This window comes from Hyla sarda, chromosome 1, assembly GCF_029499605.1.
Source record: "Hyla sarda isolate aHylSar1 chromosome 1, aHylSar1.hap1, whole genome shotgun sequence".
Taxonomy (NCBI): domain Eukaryota; kingdom Metazoa; phylum Chordata; class Amphibia; order Anura; family Hylidae; genus Hyla; species Hyla sarda.
In genome coordinates this window covers 291,258,485-291,285,527 of record NC_079189.1, presented here as the reverse complement: position 1 = coordinate 291,285,527, position 27,043 = coordinate 291,258,485, and the positions used below count along the sequence as shown (strand labels likewise).

The 27,043-nt window shown below is 45.1% G+C and overlaps 1 protein-coding gene across 1 annotated transcript in view; it reads left to right on the top strand.

Annotated features, from left to right (window-relative positions):
• Window positions 1-27,043, top strand: part of EFNA2 (ephrin A2) — a 343,212-nt gene that overhangs the window by 220,519 nt on the left and 95,650 nt on the right. The window contains exon 2 of the mRNA XM_056517108.1: window positions 21,020-21,312. Within this exon, the coding sequence (XP_056373083.1) occupies window positions 21,020-21,312 (293 nt within the window). The remainder of the gene's footprint in view (window positions 1-21,019; window positions 21,313-27,043) is intronic.

Here is a 27,043-nt window from a genome sequence, read left to right as displayed (position 1 = left end):
GTAAAAGAGGCAGATGCTGGTTCTATCACTAAGGTCATCTGTAGAGGAGCTGAGGGGCTCCGGTGCTGTAATTTGTGGTGACGTTTAATCAATAGTTCATACTGTACTTTATTGCACGGTCCTGGGGGCTCTATTTATTTTGTGAACCATCCAAAACCAATACCGCTCAATTAAACCTATGTAGTGCTGCTACCTCACTCTCACTGAGGATATTCCTGTACTTGGTACCAGAGAAGCACGCAGCTTGGAAAACTTCCCTGTTAACCCCTTTATGCAAGGAAAAGCCTGCTGAGCTTCACGAAAAGAAAATAACCCAAGCTAGATGAGTATCAGTTAAAAGAGAATCCTTCTATTCTAAAGCATAATATGAAGCTTAAGATTTCTTGGGTGATATCATGCTGATGTACACCACCTTCTGTTTTTGCAAAGGGAACATTCTTTGTTGATTTGCCCTATTCCTCCTGTTTAACAACAGCCTGTCTGTGCATTGCGTTTCTGTGATGAAAACAATACAAGCACTAGGAGAATCGTATCGGTAATCCATCCAAGGGACATCTGTATCACATTCCTCCGGAGATGAATGCACTAGTAGTAGGAACAAGAGATGTCACAGATAGAGAGCCATATCTGAGCTGAAAGCACTCTACATGTGCATTAGCCATCTTCCAGCAAACGAAAAGACCCAGGCAGGCAGCTAAATGGTCCCTTTCTTTTGTTCACCTCCTGCTTTATATGAAGGCAAAATAAAAGGCTCAGGGCAAAGGGGATATACTCTGGATGCACATTATTAAAAATAACACTTCTGGCCAGACGAATAGAAACTTGTCATCACTAGGAAACAGTAAAGGGCCTGCCTGGTCTGTGCATTTCAGTGCCTACTGTGAGTGAACAGCACAGCATGACTGTGGCTTTATTACGGTCATCTGTGTGATTTGTCTTTGAGCAGGAACATGCAGTTGTACAAAATCTCTGTCAGGAGACCAAGTGTTTTTTTTTCCCAGCAACCACCCTGTATTTATACAAAGCTTGGATATTCAAGACTCGGGTTCTAATATAATAAGTTAGATATTCATGCTTTAACCATAAAAGCTCAGCTAATATTTTCCATTATTTGATATACCAACACAAGACAAAATAAGGGAATTACGGAGTAAATATGTCGGGAAAAATATACTGCTCAACCACCCGTTTTATCTGCTTTCATCTGTTTCCCAATGTGTACAATTTATAATATCTAATAAAGGGTAATTTAACAAATTTGTCAGTCTGCAAGGAGCTCTGAGTTTTTGATTTAAATGCAAATTATTTCTAATCCTTGCTCCTTGCCTAGACTTTAATATGAAGAGGAGTTTTGAAAAGTGCCCCTGCAAATTGTTCTTTTGTATTAATTTTACATTTTAAAAGTTACCTTGCCAGGGGCAGGGTTGGCACTACTGGATTGTGAGGATAAAAAAGAACTGCCCTTAATTAGTGTTTTTCCCCATGTGATCTGAGAGCTGATGAGGGTAATAATGAGATGGGAGGTTTATTTCAGATATTGCCAGGCTGTTTTCAACTCCCTTACTTCTACCAAGCTAGTCTATGTGGCATTGCCCCTCCGTCTGTGCACTCTTTCCTTCCCGTGCTCCAGACGTCCTGCAATGACTACACAAACGCATAAGGCTGGCATTGAGTTCCACTCTTACAGATACTGCTGAGAGCATGTGGATGCCAGCAGCACCAGGACTGGAAAGCTAGAAAGCTTGCTGAGAGAATTTCCTGAACTGTTACATGGACATACTGTGACTGCTGTGTTGTAACCTACGGTACATGTAATGACTATTCTAAGACATATGGATAGGGCTAACTTAATATTCATAATCTTTCATTTATCAGACATCACAGTAGTTAAGCAGATATTGCTGGGGTGTTCTGTACTGAATCTATATTTTTTAATTTGATAATTTTTTTTTTGCCATTTAGTCAGGATTATCACAAACTAGAACTACCAAAATTTACCTTACATAACTGACTATTTAGTATCTATGTACAGTCATAAGCTTTCATAGAACAAGCAGGTCACAGCTAATACTAAGATCAGACCAAATAAAAATAATCACATATGATTTCCCATTAAATTTCTTACTTTGAAATTTCTATAGAAAAACTCCTAAGGGAACAGAAATGTTGCAGCGAATGGACACTTAATTGAAATACATGTATTCCAGCTCTGAGGCAGGTTAACATTTTGCATATTCTTGTTCCAGTCATATTTAGGGAAGATTGTGCCTTTAAATGTTGCACATTCTCCAAGTGTTTCCTCATCTTTATTAAATGCTGCAGTATCTGCTCACACTATCAGGCTGCATTTCCAGGGGCCATCAATATGATCCTACCCATCGTGCAGAATTGCCACTTACAGGCCCAGTGGGACTCTCTTTGTCAGCTGGAGCAATCTCCATTTAAATAGAGATCAGACGGATGAATTCTTCACACGGAAGAGAGAGACAAGTAACTTTTTGGCATAAATGTTTCTTCAGAGAGGTGATAATCTACAGTTTCATACCGTCCTTAGGTACAAGCCTCACCAAAAGAGACAAGAATGTCTGTGTACAATAATGGGTATACATGAAGGCCATCCTTGCTCCTATCATCAATAAAATATCAAACAATAAAAAATGTGCAGCGCTACTGAAAGTATATCTATCAACAAAATGTTTACTGGAGAATTGCTTTTCTTAGGACAACTACACATTATCGAGTCTTCAGGTAGAGGTTAATGTTTCTGTCATTAGTTATTATGAGATATTATTAGTCATCCTGTACAAATATCCAATTTTTTCATTTCTATGGTATTAAGCGGCTCAGCTCTTCGTCCCTTACTCTGAACTCCTAGTATCATAGTGCAGTAAACTCTGTGGATTGTTGAATACAATGTGGTGGGAGTCTGCCTCTACGCCAACAGGATTGGGGCTATGAAGTTCTCTATCAAGCTCTATGCATTGTGAAGGACTTTATGGTGTTCTAGAGGTTCATGAATTATTCCCTATGCTTCACAGCTGAAGTGTCAGTGACCCGGCCGCTGACTTCACAGAGGGGGTTCTGTCAGTGTTTTGTCTTGAGTTGTTTAAAAAGAGACTGACAGCTGACAAGCGTTCCTGTAGCGCTTCCCGCACTTGTCTCCTCTTGCAAACATATTGTCACGATGCCGGCTGGCAGGTAGTGGATCCTCTGTGCCAGAGAGGGATTGGCGTGGACCGTGCTAGAGGATCGGTTCTAAGTCACTACTGGTTTTCACCAGAGCCCGCCGCAAAGCGGGATGGTCTTGCTGCGGCGGTAGTGACCAGGTCGTATCCCCTAGCAACGGCTCAACCTCTCTGGCTGCTGAAGATAGGCGCGGTACAAGGGAGTAGACAGAAGCAAGGTCGGACGTAGCAGAAGGTCGGGGCAGGCAGCAAGGATCGTAGTCAGGGGCAACGGCAGAAGGTCTGGAATCACAGGCAAGGAACACACAAGGAACGCTTTCACTGGCACTAGGGCAACAAGATCCGGCAAGGGAGTGAAGGGGAAGTGAGGTGATATAGGGAAGTGCACAGGTGTAAACACTAATTGGAACCACTGCACCAATCAGCGGTGCAGTGGCCCTTTAAATCGCAAAGACCCGGCGCGCGCGCGCCCTAGGGAGCGGGGCCGCGCGCGCCGGGACAGAACTGACGGGGAGCGAGTAAGGTACGGGAGCCGGGGTGCGCATCGCGAGCGGGCGCTACCCGCATCGCGAATCGCATCCCGGCCGGAGGTGGTAACGCAGCGCCCCGGGTCCGTGGAACCGACCGGGGCGCTGCAGTGAGGGAAGTGTAGCGAGCGCTCCGGGGAGGAGCGGGGACCCGGAGCGCTCGGCGTAACAGTACCCCCCCCCTTGGGTCTCCCCCTCTTCTTGGGGCCTGAGAACCTGAGGATCAGACTTTTGTCCAGGATATTGTCCTCAGGTTCCCAGGACCTCTCTTCTGGACCACAACCCTCCCAATCCACTAAAAAAAAAGTTCTTCCCCTGACCTTTTTAGAGGCCAAAATCTCTTTGACAGAGAAGATGTCCGAGGAGCCGGAAACAGGAGTGGGAGGAACAGATTTAGGAGAAAAACGGTTGAGGATGAGAGGTTTAAGAAGAGAGACGTGAAAGGCATTAGGGATACGAAGAGAAGGAGGAAGAAGAAGTTTGTAAGAGACAGGATTAATTTGACACAAAACTTTAAAAGGACCAAGATAGCGTGGTCCCAACTTATAGCTCGGGACACGGAAACGGACATATTTAGCGGAGAGCCATACCTTGTCTCCAGGGGAAAAAATGGGAGGAGCTCTTCTTTTCTTATCTGCGAATCTCTTCATGCGAGAAGAAGCCTGTAAGAGAGAATTTTGGGTCTCTTTCCATATGGTGGAAAGATCACGAGAAATTTCATCCACAGCGGGCAGACCAGAGGGCAAGGGGGTAGGGAGGGGGGGAAGAGGGTGACGGCCGTACACCACGAAAAACGGAGATTTGGAGGAAGATTCAGAGATTCTGAAATTATACGAGAATTCGGCCCAAGGTAGAAGATCTGCCCAGTCATCCTGGCGGGAGGAAACAAAATGTCGTAAATAGTCACCCAAGATCTGGTTAATTCTCTCTACTTGTCCATTGGATTGAGGATGGTATGCAGAAGAAAAATTTAATTTAATCTTGAGTTGTTTACAGAGAGCCCTCCAGAATTTAGACACAAATTGGACGCCTCTATCCGAGACGATCTGTGTAGGCAACCCGTGAAGACGAAAAATGTGTACAAAAAATTGTTTAGCCAACTGAGGCGCTGAAGGAAGGCCAGGAAGAGGGATGAAATGTGCCATTTTGGAGAATCGATCAACGACCACCCAAATAACAGTGTTGCCATGGGATGGGGGTAAGTCAGTAATAAAATCCATACCAATCAGAGACCAAGGTTGTTCGGGGACAGGTAGAGGATGAAGAAAACCAGCGGGCTTCTGGCGAGGAGTCTTATCCCGGGCACAGATAGTGCAGGCTCGCACAAAGTCCACCACATCAGTCTCTAGAGTCGGCCACCAATAGAAGCGAGAGATGAGTTGCACCGATTTCTTGATGCCCGCATGACCTGCGAGATGGGAGGAGTGACCCCATTTGAGGATCCCAAGGCGTTGGCGTGGAGAAACAAAGGTCTTTCCTGGAGGAGTTTGCCTGATGGAGGCTGGAGAAGTGGAAATCAGGCAGTCAGGAGGAATGATGTGTTGAGGAGAGAGTTCAATTTCAGAGGCATCTGAGGAACGAGAGAGAGCATCGGCCCTAATGTTTTTATCAGCAGGCCGAAAGTGAATTTCAAAATTAAATCGGGCAAAGAACAGAGACCACCTGGCCTGACGAGGATTCAGCCGTTGGGCAGACTGGAGGTAGGAGAGGTTCTTGTGATCGGTGTAAATAATAACTGGAAATCTTGATCCCTCCAGCAGATGCCTCCATTCCTCAAGTGCTAATTTAATGGCTAGAAGCTCTCGATCCCCGATGGAGTAGTTCCTCTCCGCCGGAGAGAAGGTCCTGGAAAAAAAACCACAAGTAACAGCATGCCCGGAAGAGTTTTTTTGTAGAAGGACAGCTCCAGCTCCCACTGAGGAGGCATCAACCTCCAATAGGAAGGGTTTAGATGGGTCAGGTCTGGAGAGCACGGGAGCCGAAGAAAAGGCAGACTTGAGTCGTTTAAAGGCGTCTTCCGCTTGAGGAGGCCAGGACTTGGGATCGGCATTTTTTTTTGTTAAAGCCACAATAGGAGCCACAATGGTAGAAAAATGTGGAATAAATTGCCTGTAATAATTGGCGAACCCCAAAAAACGTTGGATGGCACGGAGTCCGGAGGGGCGTGGCCAATCTAAGACGGCAGAGAGTTTATCTGGGTCCATTTGTAGTCCCTGGCCAGAGACCAAGTATCCTAGAAAAGGAAGAGATTGGCATTCAAACAGACATTTCTCTATTTTGGCATAGAGTTGATTATCACGAAGTCTCTGAAGAACCATACGGACATGCTGGCGGTGTTCTTCTAGATTGGCAGAAAAAATCAGGATATCGTCCAGATATACAACAACACAGGAGTATAGTAGATCACGAAAAATTTCATTAACAAAGTCTTGGAAGACGGCAGGGGCGTTGCATAGACCAAAGGGCATGACCAGATACTCAAAGTGTCCATCTCTGGTGTTAAATGCCGTTTTCCATTCATCCCCCTCTCTGATGCGGATGAGATTATAAGCACCTCTTAAGTCCAGTTTGGTAAAAATATGGGCACCTTGGAGACGATCAAAGAGTTCAGAGATGAGGGGTAGGGGGTAGCGGTTCTTAACCGTGATTTTATTAAGACCGCGGTAGTCAATGCAAGGACGTAGAGAGCCATCTTTTTTGGACACAAAGAAAAATCCGGCTCCGGCAGGAGAGGAGGATTTACGGATAAAGCCCTTTTTTAAATTTTCTTGGACGTATTCAGACATGGCAAGAGTCTCTGGGACGGACAGAGGATAGATTCTGCCCCGGGGTGGAGTAGTGCCCGGGAGGAGGTCAATGGGACAATCATAAGGCCTGTGAGGAGGTAGAGTCTCAGCTTGTTTTTTGCAAAAAACGTCCGCAAAGTCCATATAGGCCTTAGGGAGACCGGTTACATGAGGAAGCACAGGGACACGGCAAGGTTTACTGGGAACCGGTTTTAAGCAGTCCTTGGAACAAGAGGGCCCCCAACTCTTGATCTCCCCAGTGGACCAATCCAGGATTGGGGAATGGAGTTGAAGCCAGGGAAGTCCAAGAAGGATTTCAGAAGTGCAATTGGGGAGGACCAACAGTTCAATCCTCTCGTGATGAGATCCGATGCACATTAGAAGGGGCTCCGTGCGGAAACGTATAGTACAGTCCAATCTTTCATTGTTTACACAATTGATGTAGAGGGGTCTGGCGAGACTGGTCACCGGGATGTTGAACTTGTTGACGAGAGAGGCTAAGATGAAATTTCCTGCAGATCCAGAGTCCAAGAAGGCCACAGCAGAGAAGGAGAAGGCAGAGGCAGACATCCGCACAGGCACAGTAAGACGTGGAGAAGCAGAGTAGACATCAAGGACTGTCTCACCTTTGTGCGGAGTCAGCGGACGTCTTTCCAGGCGGGGAGGACGGATAGGACAATCCTTCAGGAAGTGTTCGGTACTAGCACAGTACAGGCAGAGATTCTCCATGCGGCGTCGTGTCCTCTCTTGGGGTGTCAGGCGAGACCGGTCGACCTGCATAGCCTCCACGGCGGGAGGCACAGGAACAGATTGCAGGGGACCAGAGGAGAGAGGAGCCGGGGAGAAGAAACGCCTCGTGCGAACAGAGTCCATATCCTGGCGGAGCTCCTGACGCCGTTCGGAAAAACGCATGTCAATGCGAGTGGCAAGATGGATGAGTTCATGTAGGTTAGCAGGGATTTCTCGTGCGGCCAGAACATCTTTAATGTTGCTGGATAGGCCTTTTTTAAAGGTCGCGCAGAGTGCCTCATTATTCCAGGATAATTCTGAAGCAAGGGTACGGAACTGTACGGCATACTCGCCAACGGAAGAATTACCCTGGACCAGGTTCAACAGGGCAGTCTCAGCAGAAGAGGCTCGGGCAGGTTCCTCAAAGACACTTCGAATTTCCGAGAAGAAGGAGTGTACAGAGGCAGTGACGGGGTCATTGCGGTCCCAGAGCGGTGTGGCCCAAGCCAGGGCTTTTCCAGACAGCAGGCTGACTACGAAAGCCACCTTAGACCTTTCAGTGGGGAACTGGTCCGACATCATCTCCAAGTGTAATGAACATTGGGAAAGAAAGCCACGGCAAAACTTAGAGTCCCCATCAAATTTATCCGGCAAGGATAGTCGTATTCCAGAAGCGGCCACTCGCTGCGGAGGAGGTACAGGAGCTGGCGGAGGAGATGATTGCTGGAGCTGTGGTAGTAACTGTTGTAGCATAACAGTCAGTTGAGACAGCTGTTGGCCTTGTTGCGCAATCTGTTGTGACTGCTGGGCGACCACCGTGGTGAGGTCAGCGACAACTGGCAGAGGAACTTCAGCGGGATCCATGGCCGGATCTACTGTCACGATGCCGGCTGGCAGGTAGTGGATCCTCTGTGCCAGAGAGGGATTGGCGTGGACCGTGCTAGAGGATCGGTTCTAAGTCACTACTGGTTTTCACCAGAGCCCGCCGCAAAGCGGGATGGTCTTGCTGCGGCGGTAGTGACCAGGTCGTATCCCCTAGCAACGGCTCAACCTCTCTGGCTGCTGAAGATAGGCGCGGTACAAGGGAGTAGACAGAAGCAAGGTCGGACGTAGCAGAAGGTCGGGGCAGGCAGCAAGGATCGTAGTCAGGGGCAACGGCAGAAGGTCTGGAATCACAGGCAAGGAACACACAAGGAACGCTTTCACTGGCACTAGGGCAACAAGATCCGGCAAGGGAGTGAAGGGGAAGTGAGGTGATATAGGGAAGTGCACAGGTGTAAACACTAATTGGAACCACTGCACCAATCAGCGGTGCAGTGGCCCTTTAAATCGCAAAGACCCGGCGCGCGCGCGCCCTAGGGAGCGGGGCCGCGCGCGCCGGGACAGAACTGACGGGGAGCGAGTAAGGTACGGGAGCCGGGGTGCGCATCGCGAGCGGGCGCTACCCGCATCGCGAATCGCATCCCGGCCGGAGGTGGTAACGCAGCGCCCCGGGTCCGTGGAACCGACCGGGGCGCTGCAGTGAGGGAAGTGTAGCGAGCGCTCCGGGGAGGAGCGGGGACCCGGAGCGCTCGGCGTAACACATATTACAACAGGCGTACCATTTACGCCTGTCAATCTAGTCAGAATATACGAGGGGGCTGGAGTGCACAGATTTGGAAGACTGAATGCAGTTAATTCCTTTCCTGTTTATATTTGCGGATCAATTAGAACAGCCCAGCAGTCAGGAAGATATTACCCACTGATTTTACTATGAGAAATCCTGCTTATCCCAGTCCATAGGTTTAGTAATCCATGACTACACAGCAGAAGGGCATCTATGACAGAGTAAGAATGCGAGTAACCTGTGTTGCGCAGCTTGCACTTGCTCAAAATTATCTTGCTAGTATACTCACCAAAGTGGTCTAGTTTAATTGAAAAATATTGGTGTCCTAAGAAAAAGTATCCACATCCACAATTAGTATTAGTGTTGTTGGCACGCACTGTAGCAGTTGGGTCTTTATATTATATAAATACATAGAGCCAAAACATATTAGCTATATGTATTTAAATAGAGCCATATGCAAAACAATGACAACATTACAACATACAAGCAAAAGGAAATAAGCCCGGCACTGCTATACCATGGTGGAAAAGCTTTGTGGGATAAGTAGCCTGGGTATGTCAGCTGTACTTGAAGTCCTTATCGGTGCTCTGGCTATGCAGTCAAAAATGAACTAAAAATCCATAGAGGAAGAAAAAAAAAAAAAGGGAAGTAGGCACTCACTGGGTTCTTCTGATTCTCTTTATTGCATATATGTCACGATGCCGGCTGGCAGGTAGTGGATCCTCTGTGCCAGAGAGGGATGGCGAGGACCGCGCTAGTGGACCGGTTCTAAGCCACTACAGGTTTTCACCAGAGCCCGCCGCAAAGCGGGATGGTCTTGCTGCGGCGGTAGTGACCAGGTCGTATCCACTAGCAACGGCTTACCTCTCTGGCTGCTGAAGATGCTGAAGATAGGCGAGGTACAAGGGAGTAGGCAGAAGCAAGGTCGGACGTAGCAGAAGGTCGGGGGCAGGCGGCAAGGATCGTAGTCAGGGGCAACGGCAGGAGGTCAGGAACACGGACTAGGAACAGACAAGGGAACGCTTTCACTAGGCACTAAGGCAACAAGATCCGGCAAGGGAGTGCAAGGGAAGTGAGGTGATATAGGGAAGTGCACAGGTGAACACACTAATGGGAACCACTGCGCCAATCAGCGGCGCAGTGGCCCTTTAAATCGCAGAGACCCGGCGCGCGCGCGCCCTAGGGAGCGGGGCCGCGCGCGCCGGGACAGAACAGACGGAGAGCGAGTCAGGCAGGGGAGCCGGGGTGCGCATCGCGAGCGGGCGCTACCCGCGTCGCGAATCGCATCCCGGCTGGCAGCGGAATCGCAGCGCCCCGGGTCAGAGGACGTGACCGGAGCGCTGCCGCAGGGAGAGTGAAGCGAGCGCTCCGGGGAGGAGCGGGGACCCGGAGCGCTCGGCGTAACAATACCCCCCCCCTTGGGTCTCCCCCTCTTCTTGGGGCCAAAGAACCTGAGGAAAAAAAAATCAATTTTTCCGTGATGAGGTCCGATGCACATTAGGAGGGGTTCTGTGCGGAAACGCATGAGACAGTCCAATCTTTCATTGTTAATACAATAGATGTAGAGGGGTCTGGCGAGACTGGTCACGGGGACGTAGAACCTGTTGATGAGAGAGGCCAAAAAAAATTTTCCTGCAGATCCGGAATCCAAGAAGAGCATAGTAGAGAAGGAGAAGGTAGAGGCAGATATCCGCACAGGCACAGTAAGGCGTGGAGAAGCAGAGTTGACATCAAGAACTGTGTCACCTTTGTGCGGAGTCAGCGTACGTCTTTCCAGGCGGGGAGGACGGATAGGACAATCCTTCAGGAAGTGTTCGGTACCGGCATAGTACAGGCAAAGGTTCTCCATGCGGCGTCGTGTCCTCTCTTGAGGTGTCAAGCGAGACCGGTCAACTTGCATAGCCTCCGCGGCGGGAAGCACAGGAACAGATTGCAGAGGACCAGAGGAGAGAGGAGCCGGGGAGAAAAAACGCTTCGTGCGAACAAAGTCCATATCCAGGCGGAGCTCCAGACGCCATCCGGAAGAACGCATGTCAATGCGAGTGGCTAGATGAATGAGTTCATGTAGGTCAGCAGGAGTCTCTCGTGCGGCCAGAACATCTTTAATGTTGCTGGATAGGCCTTTTTTAAAGGTCGCGCAGAGAACCTCACTATTCCAAGACAACTCGTAAGCAAGAGCACGGAACTGAATGGCGTACTCGCCAACGGAAGAAACACCCTGGGCCAGGTTCAGCAGGGCAATCTCGGCTGAAGAAGCTCGGGCAGGTTCCTCAAAGACACTTCGAATTTCCGAGAAGAAGGAGTGTACAGAGGCAGTGACGGGGTCATTGCGGTCCCAGAGCGGTGCGGCCCATGACAGGGCTTTTCCAGACAGAAGGCTGACTACGAAAGCCACCTTAGACCTTTCAGTAGGAAACTGGTCCGACATCATCTCCAAGTGCTGGGAACATTGCGAAAGAAAGCCACGGCAATACTTAGAGTCCCCATTAAATTTGTCCGGCAAGGACAGGCAGAGGCTAGGAGTGGCCACTCGCTGCGGAGGAGGTGCAGGAGCTGGCGGAGGAGAAGATTGCTGGAGAAGTTGCGACTGAAGTTGGTGCGAAATGGTGGACATTTCCGACAGCTGACGGGTTAGAAGGGCGATCTGTCGGGCTTGCTGGGCGGCCACCGCGGTGAGGTCAGCGACAACTGACAGAGGAACTTCAGCGGAATCCATGGCCGGATCTACTGTCACGATGCCGGCTGGCAGGTAGTGGATCCTCTGTGCCAGAGAGGGATGGCGAGGACCGCGCTAGTGGACCGGTTCTAAGCCACTACAGGTTTTCACCAGAGCCCGCCGCAAAGCGGGATGGTCTTGCTGCGGCGGTAGTGACCAGGTCGTATCCACTAGCAACGGCTTACCTCTCTGGCTGCTGAAGATGCTGAAGATAGGCGAGGTACAAGGGAGTAGGCAGAAGCAAGGTCGGACGTAGCAGAAGGTCGGGGGCAGGCGGCAAGGATCGTAGTCAGGGGCAACGGCAGGAGGTCAGGAACACGGACTAGGAACAGACAAGGGAACGCTTTCACTAGGCACTAAGGCAACAAGATCCGGCAAGGGAGTGCAAGGGAAGTGAGGTGATATAGGGAAGTGCACAGGTGAACACACTAATGGGAACCACTGCGCCAATCAGCGGCGCAGTGGCCCTTTAAATCGCAGAGACCCGGCGCGCGCGCGCCCTAGGGAGCGGGGCCGCGCGCGCCGGGACAGAACAGACGGAGAGCGAGTCAGGCAGGGGAGCCGGGGTGCGCATCGCGAGCGGGCGCTACCCGCGTCGCGAATCGCATCCCGGCTGGCAGCGGAATCGCAGCGCCCCGGGTCAGAGGACGTGACCGGAGCGCTGCCGCAGGGAGAGTGAAGCGAGCGCTCCGGGGAGGAGCGGGGACCCGGAGCGCTCGGCGTAACAATATACTCACGTATGTTACAGGACGGTGGACATTACTAAGTGCGGGGGGTACCACAAGCGACAGCACTGTTTACAGTGCTGTCGTTTGTGGTACCCCCCACCCTTTGTAATGTCCACCGTCCTGTAATATACGTGAGTATATGCAACAAAGAAAATCAGACGAACCCGGTGAGTACCGACTTCCCTTTTTTTCTCTATGGATTTTTAGTCAATAACAACATTAGCCTGCAACACTCAACCTCAACTTGGTAGAAGTGCTTATGTCAATATGGTCACTACTGTTTGTGATATAGCTTCACTGGATGCCATAATGTAAGAAATGCTGACAAAATTGGAAGCCGTTTTGTTTCAAGGAATAGTATAAAATGCTTCTAATGGACAACACTAAGGGCACTATTAGCTGAGGGAATAAACTGAAGAAAGAATATTAAAAAGTTTTAGCAAGCTGTGTGTTGAAACAGCTGTCAACATGGGGAGGAAAAGAGCAGGAATATAAGCAGAGGGGGAAAATTTGCTAAATGAATGTATTTGCAAAAACATTAATTTTGATATGCCCTACCTGTTGAACTATGTTAGTTGAAATCAAAATACCCCTTTAAAAATAATATTACTTAATAGGCCTTTTTTTATATTTAGTGTTACTGAACACCATCTGTTGTATTTGAAGGTGACTTGTGACCCACAGAATAATGGAGATCTCTGGTGTGGACCCAAAGCACATATAGCAAAGTCTGCCTTGCCTAATTGAGTTCCTAAAAGTCTGAATCCCATCCCAGGTGTTCTTTAGTGTTGTTCAGAACTGTACTGACCTGATTGTTCCGTGTTGGGTTTTAATTGTCTAAAATGTATGTATATTGACCCTCTTTGTCAAACAACCAAACCCCTGGAAGTCTTACTGCAATTTTGTGTGCTGGTCTCAAAAAGGTTTTACTGAATACGGAAGTACAGCAAGAGGGGACAGAAAGAATGCGTCTTTCGAAAGAAAACTGAAATCATGAAGAATGATGTATCCATACACAGAAAGAACTAAAATCCCTCAAGGGCTCCTCTGGGGTTTGACAAGTTAATTTAGGCAGTTTCTTCCAGCAACATACAAACACACCCACAATACCTGTCCCAAAGGCAGCCCATGTGTCCCGAGCTCTCACAGTATGTACACACTTCTATGTCCCACCAGGGACATCTGTATTAACTTATCTGTTCTTTCATTGTCTCAGGCTGGCATCTATTCAGAAGAGCCCTGAGCAAAACATTTTATCCTAAGAGTACCAGCCGCTGCAGTGTGTAGTCAACAATTGTTTTTACAGGTAATTAGGGCGGATTTCTTCTCTACCTGTCAGAGGCTCAAAACAGAATTGCTGCGACAGGCCTGACACATCTCTGCTAGCAAGGCAGATTTATCCAACTGGAAGTGCAATGGGTAGAAACCTCAAATTAATTGGTGAGGAAGCCCTGCTGTGAAACAACGTCAACATCCCACTCTGGGATTTAACAGGGGGGACACAGAAATTTTGTGAAATTCATGCACGGAAAATCTTACAAGATATTTCTATTAATTTTTGTAAGAATAGATAGGTGTTCACTTGGGAGACAGATCTACTTGTGAAGAGACTGAGATTGCTCTCTTCTCGCCTTCATTGAGCAATAAGGAAAACCAAACAATTAACCCCTCTGTTGTAAGTGTTAAATATATGAAATATTCATAGACAGGCATGGGTGCTTCTAATATTCATGTGAAATTAATTCCTGAGGGCCGCCTGTATGCAGAAATGAGCATTTTCAAGAACCCTGGTTCATGACAGTACACTGCTGCGTTCACACTCGAGCCCATGAGTATTCGTGAGCAAAATCATCTGCTATGGTTTTCTATGACTTGTGTCGTTTGCATTTATGAAATAATGGAAATATTCCTAATTATAAAACAAAAGCTGTGTTACGTTATGCGCTCCGGCCGCACATGCTGGCCGTGAGCGCATGGTCCCGTTACCTGCTGCTGGCGGGGTTGGGGTTTGCATGCAGGACGCGCCCACATGCGAATTCCAGCCCGTCACTCACCTGGTTCTTCTCCTGCCCCCGCCTCTGTCTCTCTGCTCCGGTGCGCGTGTCCCCGTCCCCTAAGGCGTGCACACGGCGGAGCTTTAAGATTTAAAGGGCCAGTACACCCATTAGTGAAGTAACACCTGTGGCTCATTGATAAATTCCTCCACCTCCCACACTTCCCTGCTGGATCTTTGTTGCCCTAGAGCCTTAAAGAAAGCATTCCTGTGTATTGCCTTGCTGTGTATCATACCTTTGCTCCATGATCTGACCTGCCTACTGACCATTTGCTACGTTCCTGACTACGCTACTGTGCTGCCTGCCCTGACCTCCTGCTATCCTGACCACGAGTTGCCTAATCCTACCTGTACCTTGAATCTCCTCATCCGCCTGTGTGGTCGAGCCATGCTAGAGGTAGCTACCTGGGTGCCGCCTGCCCCAGCAAGTCCTTCCCGCTTTGTGGTGGGCTATGGTGAAAACCAGTGGCACCTTAGACTCCGCTCCCTGGTACGGTCCGAGTCATCTACCACACAGGTCCAGCGGATCCACTATCATCTGTGTTTCAGTCTACTAAAACATGAGTGTTACAGTAAGATCCGGCCATGGTTCCTGCTGAGGTACCCCTGCCTGAAGTCGCGGATCTTCCCTCCATTGTGGTACGTCAGTCTCAACAATTGACGCGACAGGCGCAGCAACTTACCCAACTGTCTGTTATGATGCATCAGCTATTGGCCTTGCAGCAACAACAGCAAAAGGTACCGCAACCTGGCCCACTCTCACCACCAGTTCCTGCAGTGTCTTCTTGCTCCGAGCTACGTCTGCCTTTACCTTCTAAGTATGATGGAGATTCCAAGTTATGCAGAGGCTTCGTTACACAGTGCTCCATGCACTTGGAGCTCATATCTGAACAGTTTTCCAAAGAACGTGTGAAGGCGGCCTTTGTCATTAGTCTACTCTCCGGAAAAGCCCTGGCCTGGGCTTCACCCCTTTGGGACCATGGTGATCTGGTATCCTCCAATTTGTTGGCTTTCATGGCAGAATTTTGCAATGTCTTTGAGGAACCCGCACATGCCTCTTCTGCTGAGACGGCTTTGCTGAATTCTTCCGTTGGTGACTACGCGGTTCAATTCCGCACTCCAGCCTCGGAACTTGCATGGAATGATGAGGCCTTGTGTGCCACATTCAAAAAAGGACTGTCAAGCAGGATCAAAGATGCCCTCGCAGCACGTGATCCTCGCAGAACGTGATCTTCTTTGACTAAACTTATCCGCTTGGCCACATGCATTGATGTGCGTTTTGCTGAGAGACAGGAACTGCGCTTAGAGAGGGAACCTGACCGAACACGGAGATATCCTCGCCTGGCACCCGTGTTTCAACGTCCACCTCTTCAGTTTCCTGCATCTCTTGCCAAAGAGGCTATGCAAGTGGATCGTTCTCGTATTACGCAACAGGAGAAGTCACGACGACGCAGTGAGAATACGTGAGGGTACGTCGGGAAGGCGTCCCTGGGTGTGACTACTACCTCTCCATGCTCAACTATTTTTGTACAAGTCTTCGCTTCAGCCAAGTATTCTTTCTGCGCTACAGCATTTTTGGACTTTGGATCAGCATGTGACTTTATTGATGCTTCTTTGGTCCACAAGTATCATCTTTCCCTTACTCGGCTTGCCAAGCCCTTGTTCATCTCCTCTGTGAATGTACAAAATCTGGACTGTATGGTTCACTACCAAACAGAATCCGTAAAAGATTTTGGGAAGCAGCCGGCCGTCGGTGCCATTCTCAGAATGGTGGGAAATGCAGGTACACGGTGGAGGTAAGGATAGCCTGGCAGTGTTCTCCTTGCATCCGACAAAAGATCTGACTTTAGGCTCGCGGCCAATAACATGCATTGTCTATGTATCTAAAATACCTGCAAAATAAAAAGACACCCTGAATTCACCACCACAGTGTCTGTTTTATGCTCCGCGAGACGTCGAATCTTTTGCAGGATGCAAGGAGAACCCTGCCGGGCTATTCCTACCTCTACCAAGTATCCTACATGCAAGTCTATAGGAGTTCTGGCAAATTCTGCTCCTGATTGTGTTAGTCACTGGGCATATCTGACACACAATTTATACAAATATTCTGCTACCAGTACCATCATCATCGGTTTTGTTGGCAAACTTTTTAATACTAGGGAGGATTCTTTAAAAAAAAGTATACTGCATGGTATACCTCTTAGGCTTCTTTCACACTGCCGTTAGTACATGGCAGTGTGAGTGCCATTGGGAGAGCTGGGCAGAATAACAAATGTTTGAATCACCCCCCTTTTCCCATTTAAAAAAAACAAAAAAAAAACTTTGTAAATAAAAATAAACATATGTGGTATCGCCGCTTGCGGAAATGTCCAAATTATAAAAATATATCGTTAATTAAACCGCACGGTCAATGACGTACGCACCAAAAAAATCCTAAGTACAAAATAGAGTATTTTTGGTCACTTTATATATCATGAAAAAATAAAAAAAAAGTGATCAAAAAGTCAGATCAATACATTAATGGTATTGCTAAAAACTTCAGATTACGGTGCAAAATATGAGCCCTCATACGTCCCCGTATGCAGAAAAATTTAAAAGTTATAGGGGTCAGAAGATGACAATTTTAAACGTATACATTTTCGTGCATGTAGTTATGATTTCTTCCAGAAGTAACAAAATCAAACCTATATAAGTAGGCAATGTACTGCCAAGTAATGGAAGCCCCCAGAAGTTACAAGATGGCGTTTTGTCTTCAATTTTGTTGCATAATGATTTTTTTTTCCTGTTTTGCCGTAGATTTTTGGGTAAAATGACTGATGTCCTTACAAAGTAGAATTGGTGGTGCTCAAAATAAGCCATCATATGGATTTTTAGGTGCAAAATTATGATTTTTTAAAGATAAGGAGGAAAAAACTAAAGTGCAAAAAGTTCTTAAGGGGCTAAAGTCAGAAAAAAAAGAGACTTCGATGGCCGTTCTCGATGGGGTGCCACAGCAGTGTGAAAGGGGCCTTACTATAGTTCAATATGTTGTGGATAAGAAACTGTAAGCAAGAAGCAAAGTATGAGTACAGCCTTCACTGGATTTTTTTAATTTTTTGATGCAACAAAAACGTATATTATCCTTATGTCACATTGTAGCCTTGGGTGCCTTGGAAATCCAAGGCTTTTTGTCGGGGGGGGGGGGGGGGGGGTGTAACCTTATTTCAGAAAGGGATACAAATGCAAGGCTTGGTTTCTGAATATAAGTCTAGGGAGGTGTTATTCTTCTAGTGGGTGTGAATATGCGGCCAAGGGATTGGGAATCGGGCTCAGTGAAGTGTGAAGGTAATGATTGTCAATAAAGCTAGAATTCACACTCCTTTTTTTTAAATAAAGTTTTTGCCCATATGACTATTTAGGAATATAACAATGCATACAGTCATGGCCGTAAATGTTGGCACCTCTGAAATTTTTCTAGAAAATGAAGTATTTCTCACAGAAAAGGATTGCAGTAAAACATGTTTTGCTATATGCATGTTTATTCTCTTTGTGTGCATTGGAACTAAACCAAAAAAGGGATAATGTCACACCAAACTCCAAAAATGGTCTGGACAAGATTATTGGCACCCTTAACTTCATATTTTGTTGCACACCCTTTGGAAAAAATAACTGAAATCAGTCGCTTCCTATAGCCATCAATAAGCTTCTTATACCTCTCAGCCAGAATGTTGGACCACTCTTCCTTTGCAAGGCCTCATTCCATTTTCAGTAAACAGTAGAATGATGTGCTTTACCGAAACGCTCTATCTTGGTCTCATCTGTCCACAAGATGTTTTCCCAGAAGGATTTTGGCTTACTCAAGTTCATTTTGGCAAAATGTAATCTTGCTTTTTTACGTCTCTGTGTCAGCACTGGGGTCCTCCTTGGTCTCCTGCCATAACGTTTCATTTCATTTAAATGTCAACGGATAGTTTGCGCTGACACTGATGCTCCCTGAGCCTGCAGGACAGCTTAAATATCTTTGAAACTTGTTTGGGGTTGCTTATCCACCATCCGAACTATCCTATCATCAATTTTTCTCTTCCGTCCATTCCCAGGGAGATTAGTTACAGTACCATGGGTTGCAAACTTCTTGAGAATGTTGCACACTCTGGACAAAGGCAAATCTAGATCTCCAGAGATGGACTTGTAACCTTGAGATTGTTGATATTTCTCCACAATTTTGGTTCTCAAGTCCTCAGACAGTTCTCTTCTCTTTCTGTTGTCCATGCTTAGTGTGACACACACAGACAGACAATGCAAAGACTAAGTGAAATTCTCTCCTTTTTATCTGCTTTTAGGTGTGCTTTTTATATTGCCCACATCTGTTACCTGCACCATGTGAGTATAAAGGAGCATCACATGCTTGAAACAATCTTATTTTTCCACAATTTTGAAAGGGTGCCAATAAGATTGTCCAGACCATTTTTGGAGTTTGGTGTGACATTATGTCCAATTTGCTTTTTTTCCTCCCTTTTTTTGTTTAGTTCCAATACACACAAAGGGAATGAACATGTGTAGAGCAAAACATGTGTTACTGCAATCCTTTTCTGTGAGAAATACTTTATTTTCTTGAAAAATGAAAAAAAATTCTTGACATCATAAAATATATATGACTTATAATGTTTATTTTCAAATATTGCAATTTTTAACATCAATTTGTAAATGCAGCCGGTTGTGTATACATCCATGTCTCTTAATGTATTACTTCAAACACTAGAGATAAAAATCAGTTGCTAAAATATTAATATTTTACTCTGCAAATCGTGCATAGCAAACCCGGGCCTTATACCTTGGTTGAATTACTCTGGTACTACTTTTACTCAGTGGTAATACACCTGTTTTGCATCTGAGTGTAAATGTAGAGACATAGCAGTGTGCGACATAATACAGACACACATTTCAAATCTACTTGTGAGAACAGCTTGAAAACAATGAACACAAACAGCCATATAACATGGAATAATGATTTATTGATATTTCTCTCACTGAACTGCAAATGAACAATGCTTGCTTATACTTGTAAGAAAGAGCTATAGCATCTAAGAAGGCTTTTTCAAGAAGGGGAGCTTAGTGATAGTGATTTTTAAATCAACTGGTGCCAGAAAGTTAAACAGATTTGTAAATTATTTCTACTTAAAAATCTTAATCCTTCCAGTACTTTTTCGGGGCTGTATATACTACAGAGGAAATGCTTATCTTTTTAGATTTCTCTGATGTCACGACCACAGTGCTCTCTGCTGACCTCTGCTGTCCATTTTAGGAACTGTCTAGAGCAGTATATGTTTGCAGTGAGGATTTTCTCCTGCTCTGGACAGTTCCAAAAATGGCCAGCAGAGGCCAGCAGAGAGCACTGTTGTCATGAAATCAGAGAAATCTAAAAATATAAGCATTTCCTCTGTAATATATAGCCCCTAAAAAGTACTTGAAGGATTAAGATTTTTTAAAGGGGTTCTCCGGTGCTTACACATCTTATCCCCTATCCAAAGGATAGGGGATAAGATGCCTGATCGCGGGAGTCCTGCCGCTGGGGACCCCCGGGATCATGCACGCGGCACCCCGTTTGTAATCAGTCCCCGTAGCGTGTTTGCTCCGGGACTGATTACAGGCGACCACCGGGCCGACGGCGTGTGACGTCACGCCTCCGCCCCCGTGTGACGTCACGCTCCGCCCCTCAATGCAAGCCTACGGGAGGGGGCGTGACAGCTATCACGCCCCCTCCCGTAGGCTTGCATTGAGGGGCTGAGCGTGACGTCACACGGGGGCTAAGGCGTGACGTCACACCCCGCTGGCCCGGTGGTCACCTGTAATCAGTCCCGGAGCGAGCGCGCTCTGGGGACTGATTACAAACGGGGTGCCGCGTGCATGATCCCAGGGGTCCCCAGCAGCGGGACTCCCGCGATCAGGCATCTTATCCCCTTTCCTTTGGATAGGGGATAAGATGTGTAAGCACCGGAGAACCCCTTTAATAGAAGTAATTTACAAATCTGTTTAACTTTCTGGCACCAGTTGATTTAAAAAAAAAAAGTTTTCCACGGGAGTACCCCTTTAAATATAGTGCCTTCTGTGGCTAAAGTCATAAGTCATTTTGCAGGCCTTGTTCACACCCTACAGCTTTTTCATAACCACTGCATGTGTCTTTATAGGGGAAACCAAGGGCTGACCACAAAGAGAGAAGGGTAAAACTACTCCAGTGCAAGCATGTTCTATACATTGAATACATGGGTATTTGGGGCTTTTAATCTTTGTAACAATATTTGTTAAACATGTTACATATATTGGACAATTACAGAGAATGTTATTCTATATAGTCCAAACAATATTTTGAAGCAAAAGCATATAGTAGACAGTAAGCCCACATCTGTCCTCAGCAGGTGGTGTAGGGTAAGGGGGCAGGTGAGGCATATGTACGAGGTACAGGTTGCTAAGGCATAGATAACAAGCATATCTCCAGGTTTTTTCGATACAGGGCTGGGGCAAGGAAAGCTAGCTACTGTATGACTTAGAGAACGTAAAAAGAAAAATATACGAGCACTCTTCTATGTGGGTTTATTCTTATGTTTATAGTTTTGCTATATTAAGTTTGTTCTGAAAATCTGTGGATCATTGTTACCATTTTGAATCAAGCTGGTGATTTATATAGTATCTAACTTTGCTGTTATTTCCTATAGGTTTCATCATGGTGACTACACTGTGGATGTGAGTATCAATGATTACCTGGATATTTACTGCCCCCATTACGAGATTACACTCCCAGCAGATAGAATGGAGCGCTATATACTCTATATGGTCAATTATGATAGCTATGCCTCCTGTGACCATCGTCCGAAAGGTACCAAAAGATGGGAGTGCAACCGGCCAGATTCTCCTAATGGACCATTGAAGTTTTCAGAGAAATTCCAGCTGTTTACGCCTTTCTCTCTGGGGTTCGAGTTTCGTCCTGGACATGAGTATTATTATATTTGTAAGTATAAGTGGAGCATGGGGACATCATAATGGGCCTTAGCATTGAACTATTTTATAGTTTTTTTTTTTTTTTTTTTTTACTAGAAAGACCAAAAGTAAGTAGAATTATAAATACTATTTAGTTGTAAAACAGCACTTCCTATTATATGAAATATACAAGTAGATTATGTAAAAACTACTGTGGGACTAAAAAGTGGTGTCCTGCTATACTATAAAGTGATATTTTCATTGTATAATATTAACCTCAATGGAAAGCTAAGAGAGTTGACAGAAGACATAACTTTCTTTCTATAATATATCAAGATTTAAAGTGCTCAGTCATAAAACATATCAAAGACATAGAGAATAACTTCACATCTTCATATGTATCTGGATTTATATGGCTGATTTAAAACTCTTAAATTATTAATATGTCTGTCAATCATAAACCTCATGGGAATCTACACCATTCCAAATATATTAGAAATGACCTATCAGGGGGTATTACTATTGTTTCATGCAACTCAAAAACTGTTAGAGACAATGCACACAGAACAAAATGATGCAAATTTTACCTTTGGATCTGTGCAGGTAATATCTGCAGCAGAATTCAGTAGCAGGTATATTGATGAGATTTTCCATCTACATGTTGTAGAAATTTCTTACTGCCCTGCAGTGTGGATTTTTATATCTGCAGAGTGGCAGTTTCTATTGTGGATTTTCACTGTATATTTCACCCTTTTCAATTTATCAGGGGTACATGTAAGGGGGAATTTATTAGGACCATCATCACACAAGCAAAACACAAGAAAACTGGCGTACATAACTCCCCCCCCCCCCCCCCCCCCATACTGTCAGTCCCAGACTGCTTCTTTCTCAGAGTTTTGGAACAGGTTCTGGCTGCCCACCTAAAAGGCATCAATTAGCTTTAAGCATTTACAGTCAAAATCATTTGCTTCACCAATATTCTAGACAAAGAGATAGTCATGTTTTGTACTGGCATTTTACAATGGATTGCCTTCCTTGAACTTCTCTATTGTGACGAAAACATTTTCTATAAGTGTCCAAAAATCCAGAATTTCTGATATAGCAATGTTACTTTTCAGAGCAAATAACATATAACATTCACCATCCTAACCGTTTTTTATTAATTGCCTCCATAAATAAATATTATAATAAATATATATATTTAAATATATTATTTTAAATTGGACCAGTGAAAGATTGCCACAAAAAAATCTATATATGTAAATATAAAGCATTTCATACAGAAACATTCAATTTGTGTTCATTGGATCACTTTTCAAATTTTCTGTAAAATTCAAATAAATGGGTAATGGAGGGATTTTTAACAGTTATGTCACAACTGACAGCCATTTTTTATTTCTTTATAACTTGTTCTTGAATAGTGCTGTAATGGAACTGTTACAGCACTAAATATTCAGGAGCAGGAGTATGGCTGCCAATCATAGATCTCTGATCTTCATTCTTTGAGTCTACTGAAAGAGCTATAAGTTGTTGTTTAGTTTTTCCATTTCTTAGTGCATACTTAAAGCGTATCTGTCATATCCAACAAAAAAATATTACTTAGTGCTTAATCCTGATCATGTACATAAATTGTTATGTGTCTAGCACCTATATTTCTCTCACAAATACCTTTTTTCTCTTGCTTACTTGGTTTTCATCTTCTTTTGTGGAGGGGGCATGTTCTTCTCTTCCCTCATTCTACATGACTCATCTTCCACCCTCACTCTGCTCTGAGTCACTGGGAGAGGCCATGGGCAGTCAGCCAATCACTGCAGGCTACTCTTTAACCCCCTACTCTTTGTTTTTATGCTGTACATGTTACACAGAGAGAAGGATTGTTGGAGTTTGCCTGCAGTATACCATAAGACATTATGGTGAGTTTATAACTGGATAAAATGTGTAAATAAAAAAAATAGATCTTCCTAAATTAGTTAAAAGGTTTAGTGATAAAAGTACAGTCATTTTTTATGTACAAATTTTTTATCTGTTCTATCTGACCAAATGTGTCACCCAGCTTCCTCAGACTCCTGAATGTCACTCTAACACAGTGTTTTACAAACACAAACACATATTGGCCCTCATTTACTAAGCTAAAACCAACTAGTTTTTGTCTGGGTTTTTCCAAGTTACTTTGGGGAATAGTGTCTGAGACATGTCTCAGACAGTGTGCGAAGGTGTGCACAAGGAAAATCCAACAAACTCGACATTGCATTGTGAAAAGCCAAAAAGTGGGCATGTTCTGTCACAAAAGGGGCGTGGTCAGTCCAAAAGGAACATGGTTTCACAACCCAACATACTTAATATTGAATTCACAAATAATCCTGTGAATAAATGACTGGAAATTTTCACCTAGAAATAGCTGGTCAGAAAAATTTCCCAACTTGTAAATCTGTGAATCCCCATAGTAAATAGAGAGGAATCCTATAAGTCAGAAACAACATTTCTCACTAGTAAAAACCCATAACTCCTGGTAAATGAGGTCAACTATGTTTAGATACTGAGCTGAGAACTGTGCCTTCATGCTTCTTTAGCTGCTGCCTTGAGCTGTAGGGAGAGCTGAGCAGGTCACATGGTAAGAGAAGGAGTGAATATACATGAAAGAGGTGTGTGCAGCCTCAGCCAATCAGGGACAATTACACACTGAAGTGCAGTCTGTCAGGAGTCAAGAGATGAGCCTGAACATTACAGACCTCCAATAGTGAATACTGGCTTGCCTTATGGCTGGTATCTAAAGCACTATAAAATACAGTCCTTGGTGTGGAGGTAGATAGATGACCCCTAATGGTGGCCATTTTTTAGATTACTAAAAAATACTATATATTTAAAAAAAAGTCATGTTATAATTTAGTCAGCATAATATAAAAAGTTTTTAATAATGACAGTGCCTCTTTAAGTATATATTACTGTTTTAAAAATTAGCTAAACAGAAGAATAAAACATGTTTTACAAATAATTTATTTTATTGACATTGAGTGAAAAAAATACATGGACTAGAGATGAGCGAATTTACAGTAAATTCGATTCGTCACGAACTTCTCGGCTCAGCAGTTGATGACTTATCCTGCATAAATTAGTTCAGCTTTCAGGTGCTCCGGTGGGCTGGAAAAGGTGGATACAGTCCTAGGAAAGAGTCTCCTAGGACTGTATCCACCTTTTCCAGCCCATGGGAGCACCTGAAAGCTGAACTAATTTATGCAGGAAAAGTCATCAACTGCCGAGCCGAGAAGTTCGTGACGAATCGAATTTACTCTAAATTCGCTCATCTCTAACATGGACAGTATTTGTTATCTTCATTGTCATTACAATCTGAACCAACACAAAAAAAAGAAAAGAATATCCAGAATTCTTTGCAATTCCTGCATTTCTTCAGCAGAATAGTGCATTGCATTGGCCCATTGAAGAGTACATTATTGCATATATCAAAATTATAACTTGACTCTTTTGGACCTAGGTTCAAAGTGTGTACATTAAATATCGGGTACTTTTGTGTGCAATGATTTTACACTGTGTAGCACTTGTATATATTCTAAAATGAGCTTATTATTTTATATTATAACTCCACCTACCATTACCGTATTTTCCGGCGTATACAACTGGGCGTATAAGACAACCCCCAACTTTTACAGTTAAAATATAGAGTTTGGGATATACTTGCGTATAAGACTACCCACATTAGGTTGGCAGTATAGTTCCCCCCACATTAGGTTGGCAGTATAGTTCCCCCACACAAGGTTTTCAGCATAGTTCCCCCCACATTAGGTTGTTGCATAGTTCCCCCTCACTAGGTTGTCAGCATAGTTCCCCACACATTAGGTTGTCAGCATAGTTCCCCCACATTAGGTTGTCAGCATAGTTCCCCCCACATTAGGTTGTCAGCATAGTTCCACCACATTAGGTTGTCAGCATAGTTCCACCACATTAGGTTGTCAGCATAGTTCCCCCCACATTAGGTTGTCAGCATAGTTCCCCCACATTAGGTTGTCAGCATAGTTCCCCAACATTAGGTTGGCAGTATAGTTCCCCCCACATTTGGTAGGCAGTATGTTCCCCCACATTAGGTTGGCAGTATAGTTCCCCACATTAGGTTGGCAGTATAGTTCCCCCACATTAGGTTGGCAGTATAGTTCCCCCACATTAGGTTGGCAGTATAGTTCCCCTCACATTAGGCTGGCAGTATAGTTCCCCCACATTAGGTTTTCAGTATAGTTCCCCCACATTAGTTCCCCCCACATGCCAGGTGAAATACAGCGAGATAAGGCAAACTCCCCTTTACAGGTCACCTGTCTAACCCGGGAGGAAGTACAGTGCCGCCTACAAAAAATCTAAATAGACAAATCACCAGATCCAGATGGCATTCACCCCTGTGTTCTAAAGGAATTAAGTAGTGTAATAGACAGACCTCTATTTTTAATATTCATGGACTCTATAGTAAAAGGGACTGTTCCCCAGGACTGGCGCATGGCAAATGTGGTGCCAATATTTAAAAAGGGGACAAAAGGTGACCACGGAAATTATAGGCCTGTTAGTTTAACCTCTGTTGTATGTAAATTGTTTGAGGGTTTTCTAACAGATGCTGTTTGGAATATCTTGATACAAATAAATGTATGTCTCCATATCAGCATGGCTTTATGAGGGATCGGTCGTGTCAAACTAACCTGATCAACTTTTATGAGGAGGTGAGCTCCAGACTGGACCATGGGCAATCGCTGGATGTCATATATCTGTATTTTTCCAAAGCATTTGATACGGTTCCACATAAACGGTTGGTGCATTAAATGGGTCTGGGGGAGAATGTGTGTAAGTGGGTAAGTAACATGCTCAGTGATAGGAAACAGATGGTGGTTATTAATGGTACTTATTCTGATTGGGTGACTGTAACTAGTTAGGTCCCACAGGGGTCAGTATTGGGTCCTGTCCTATTTAATATACTCATTAATGACCTGTACACTGTTACAAATGGATCTGGATAGGTTGGAGGCTTGGGCTGGGAAGTGACTGATGAGGTTCAACACTGATAAATGTAAGGTAATGCACATGGGGGGGGGGGGGGGGGGGAAATCCAGCCTGGGATTATGTATTAAATGGGAGCACACTAGGGACGACTGACGTGAAAAAGGACTTGGGAGTTTTAGTTAACAATAAATGTAGCTGTAGTGACCAGTGTCGGGCAGCTGCTGCCAAGGCAAATAAAATCCTGGGGTGCATCAATAGGGGCATAGATGCCCACGACAAGGAAATAATTCTACTGCTGTACAAATTACTAGTCAGACCAAACATAGAATACTGTGTACAGTACTGGGCACCAGTGTACAAGAATGATACAGTGGAGTGGGAGAGGGTTCAAAGACGGGCAACCAGGGTAATATGGGGAATGGGAGGATTACAGTACCCAGAAAGATTATCAGAATTAGGGTTATTTAGTTTAGAAAAAAGAAGGCTTAGGGGAGACCTAATAACTATGTATAAATATATCAGGGGACAGTACAGAGATCTTTCCCATGATCTATTTATACCCGGGACTGTATCTATAACAAGGGGGCCTCCTCTCCGTTTAGAGGAAAGAAGGTTTCTACACCAGCACAGACGGGGGTTCTTTTCTGTAAGAGCAGTGAGACTGTGGAATTCTCTCCCGCAGGAGGTGGTCATGGGGAACTCTGTAAAAGAATTTAAAAGTGGTCTGGATGCATTTTTGGAGAGTAAGAACATTGCTGGTTATGTATATT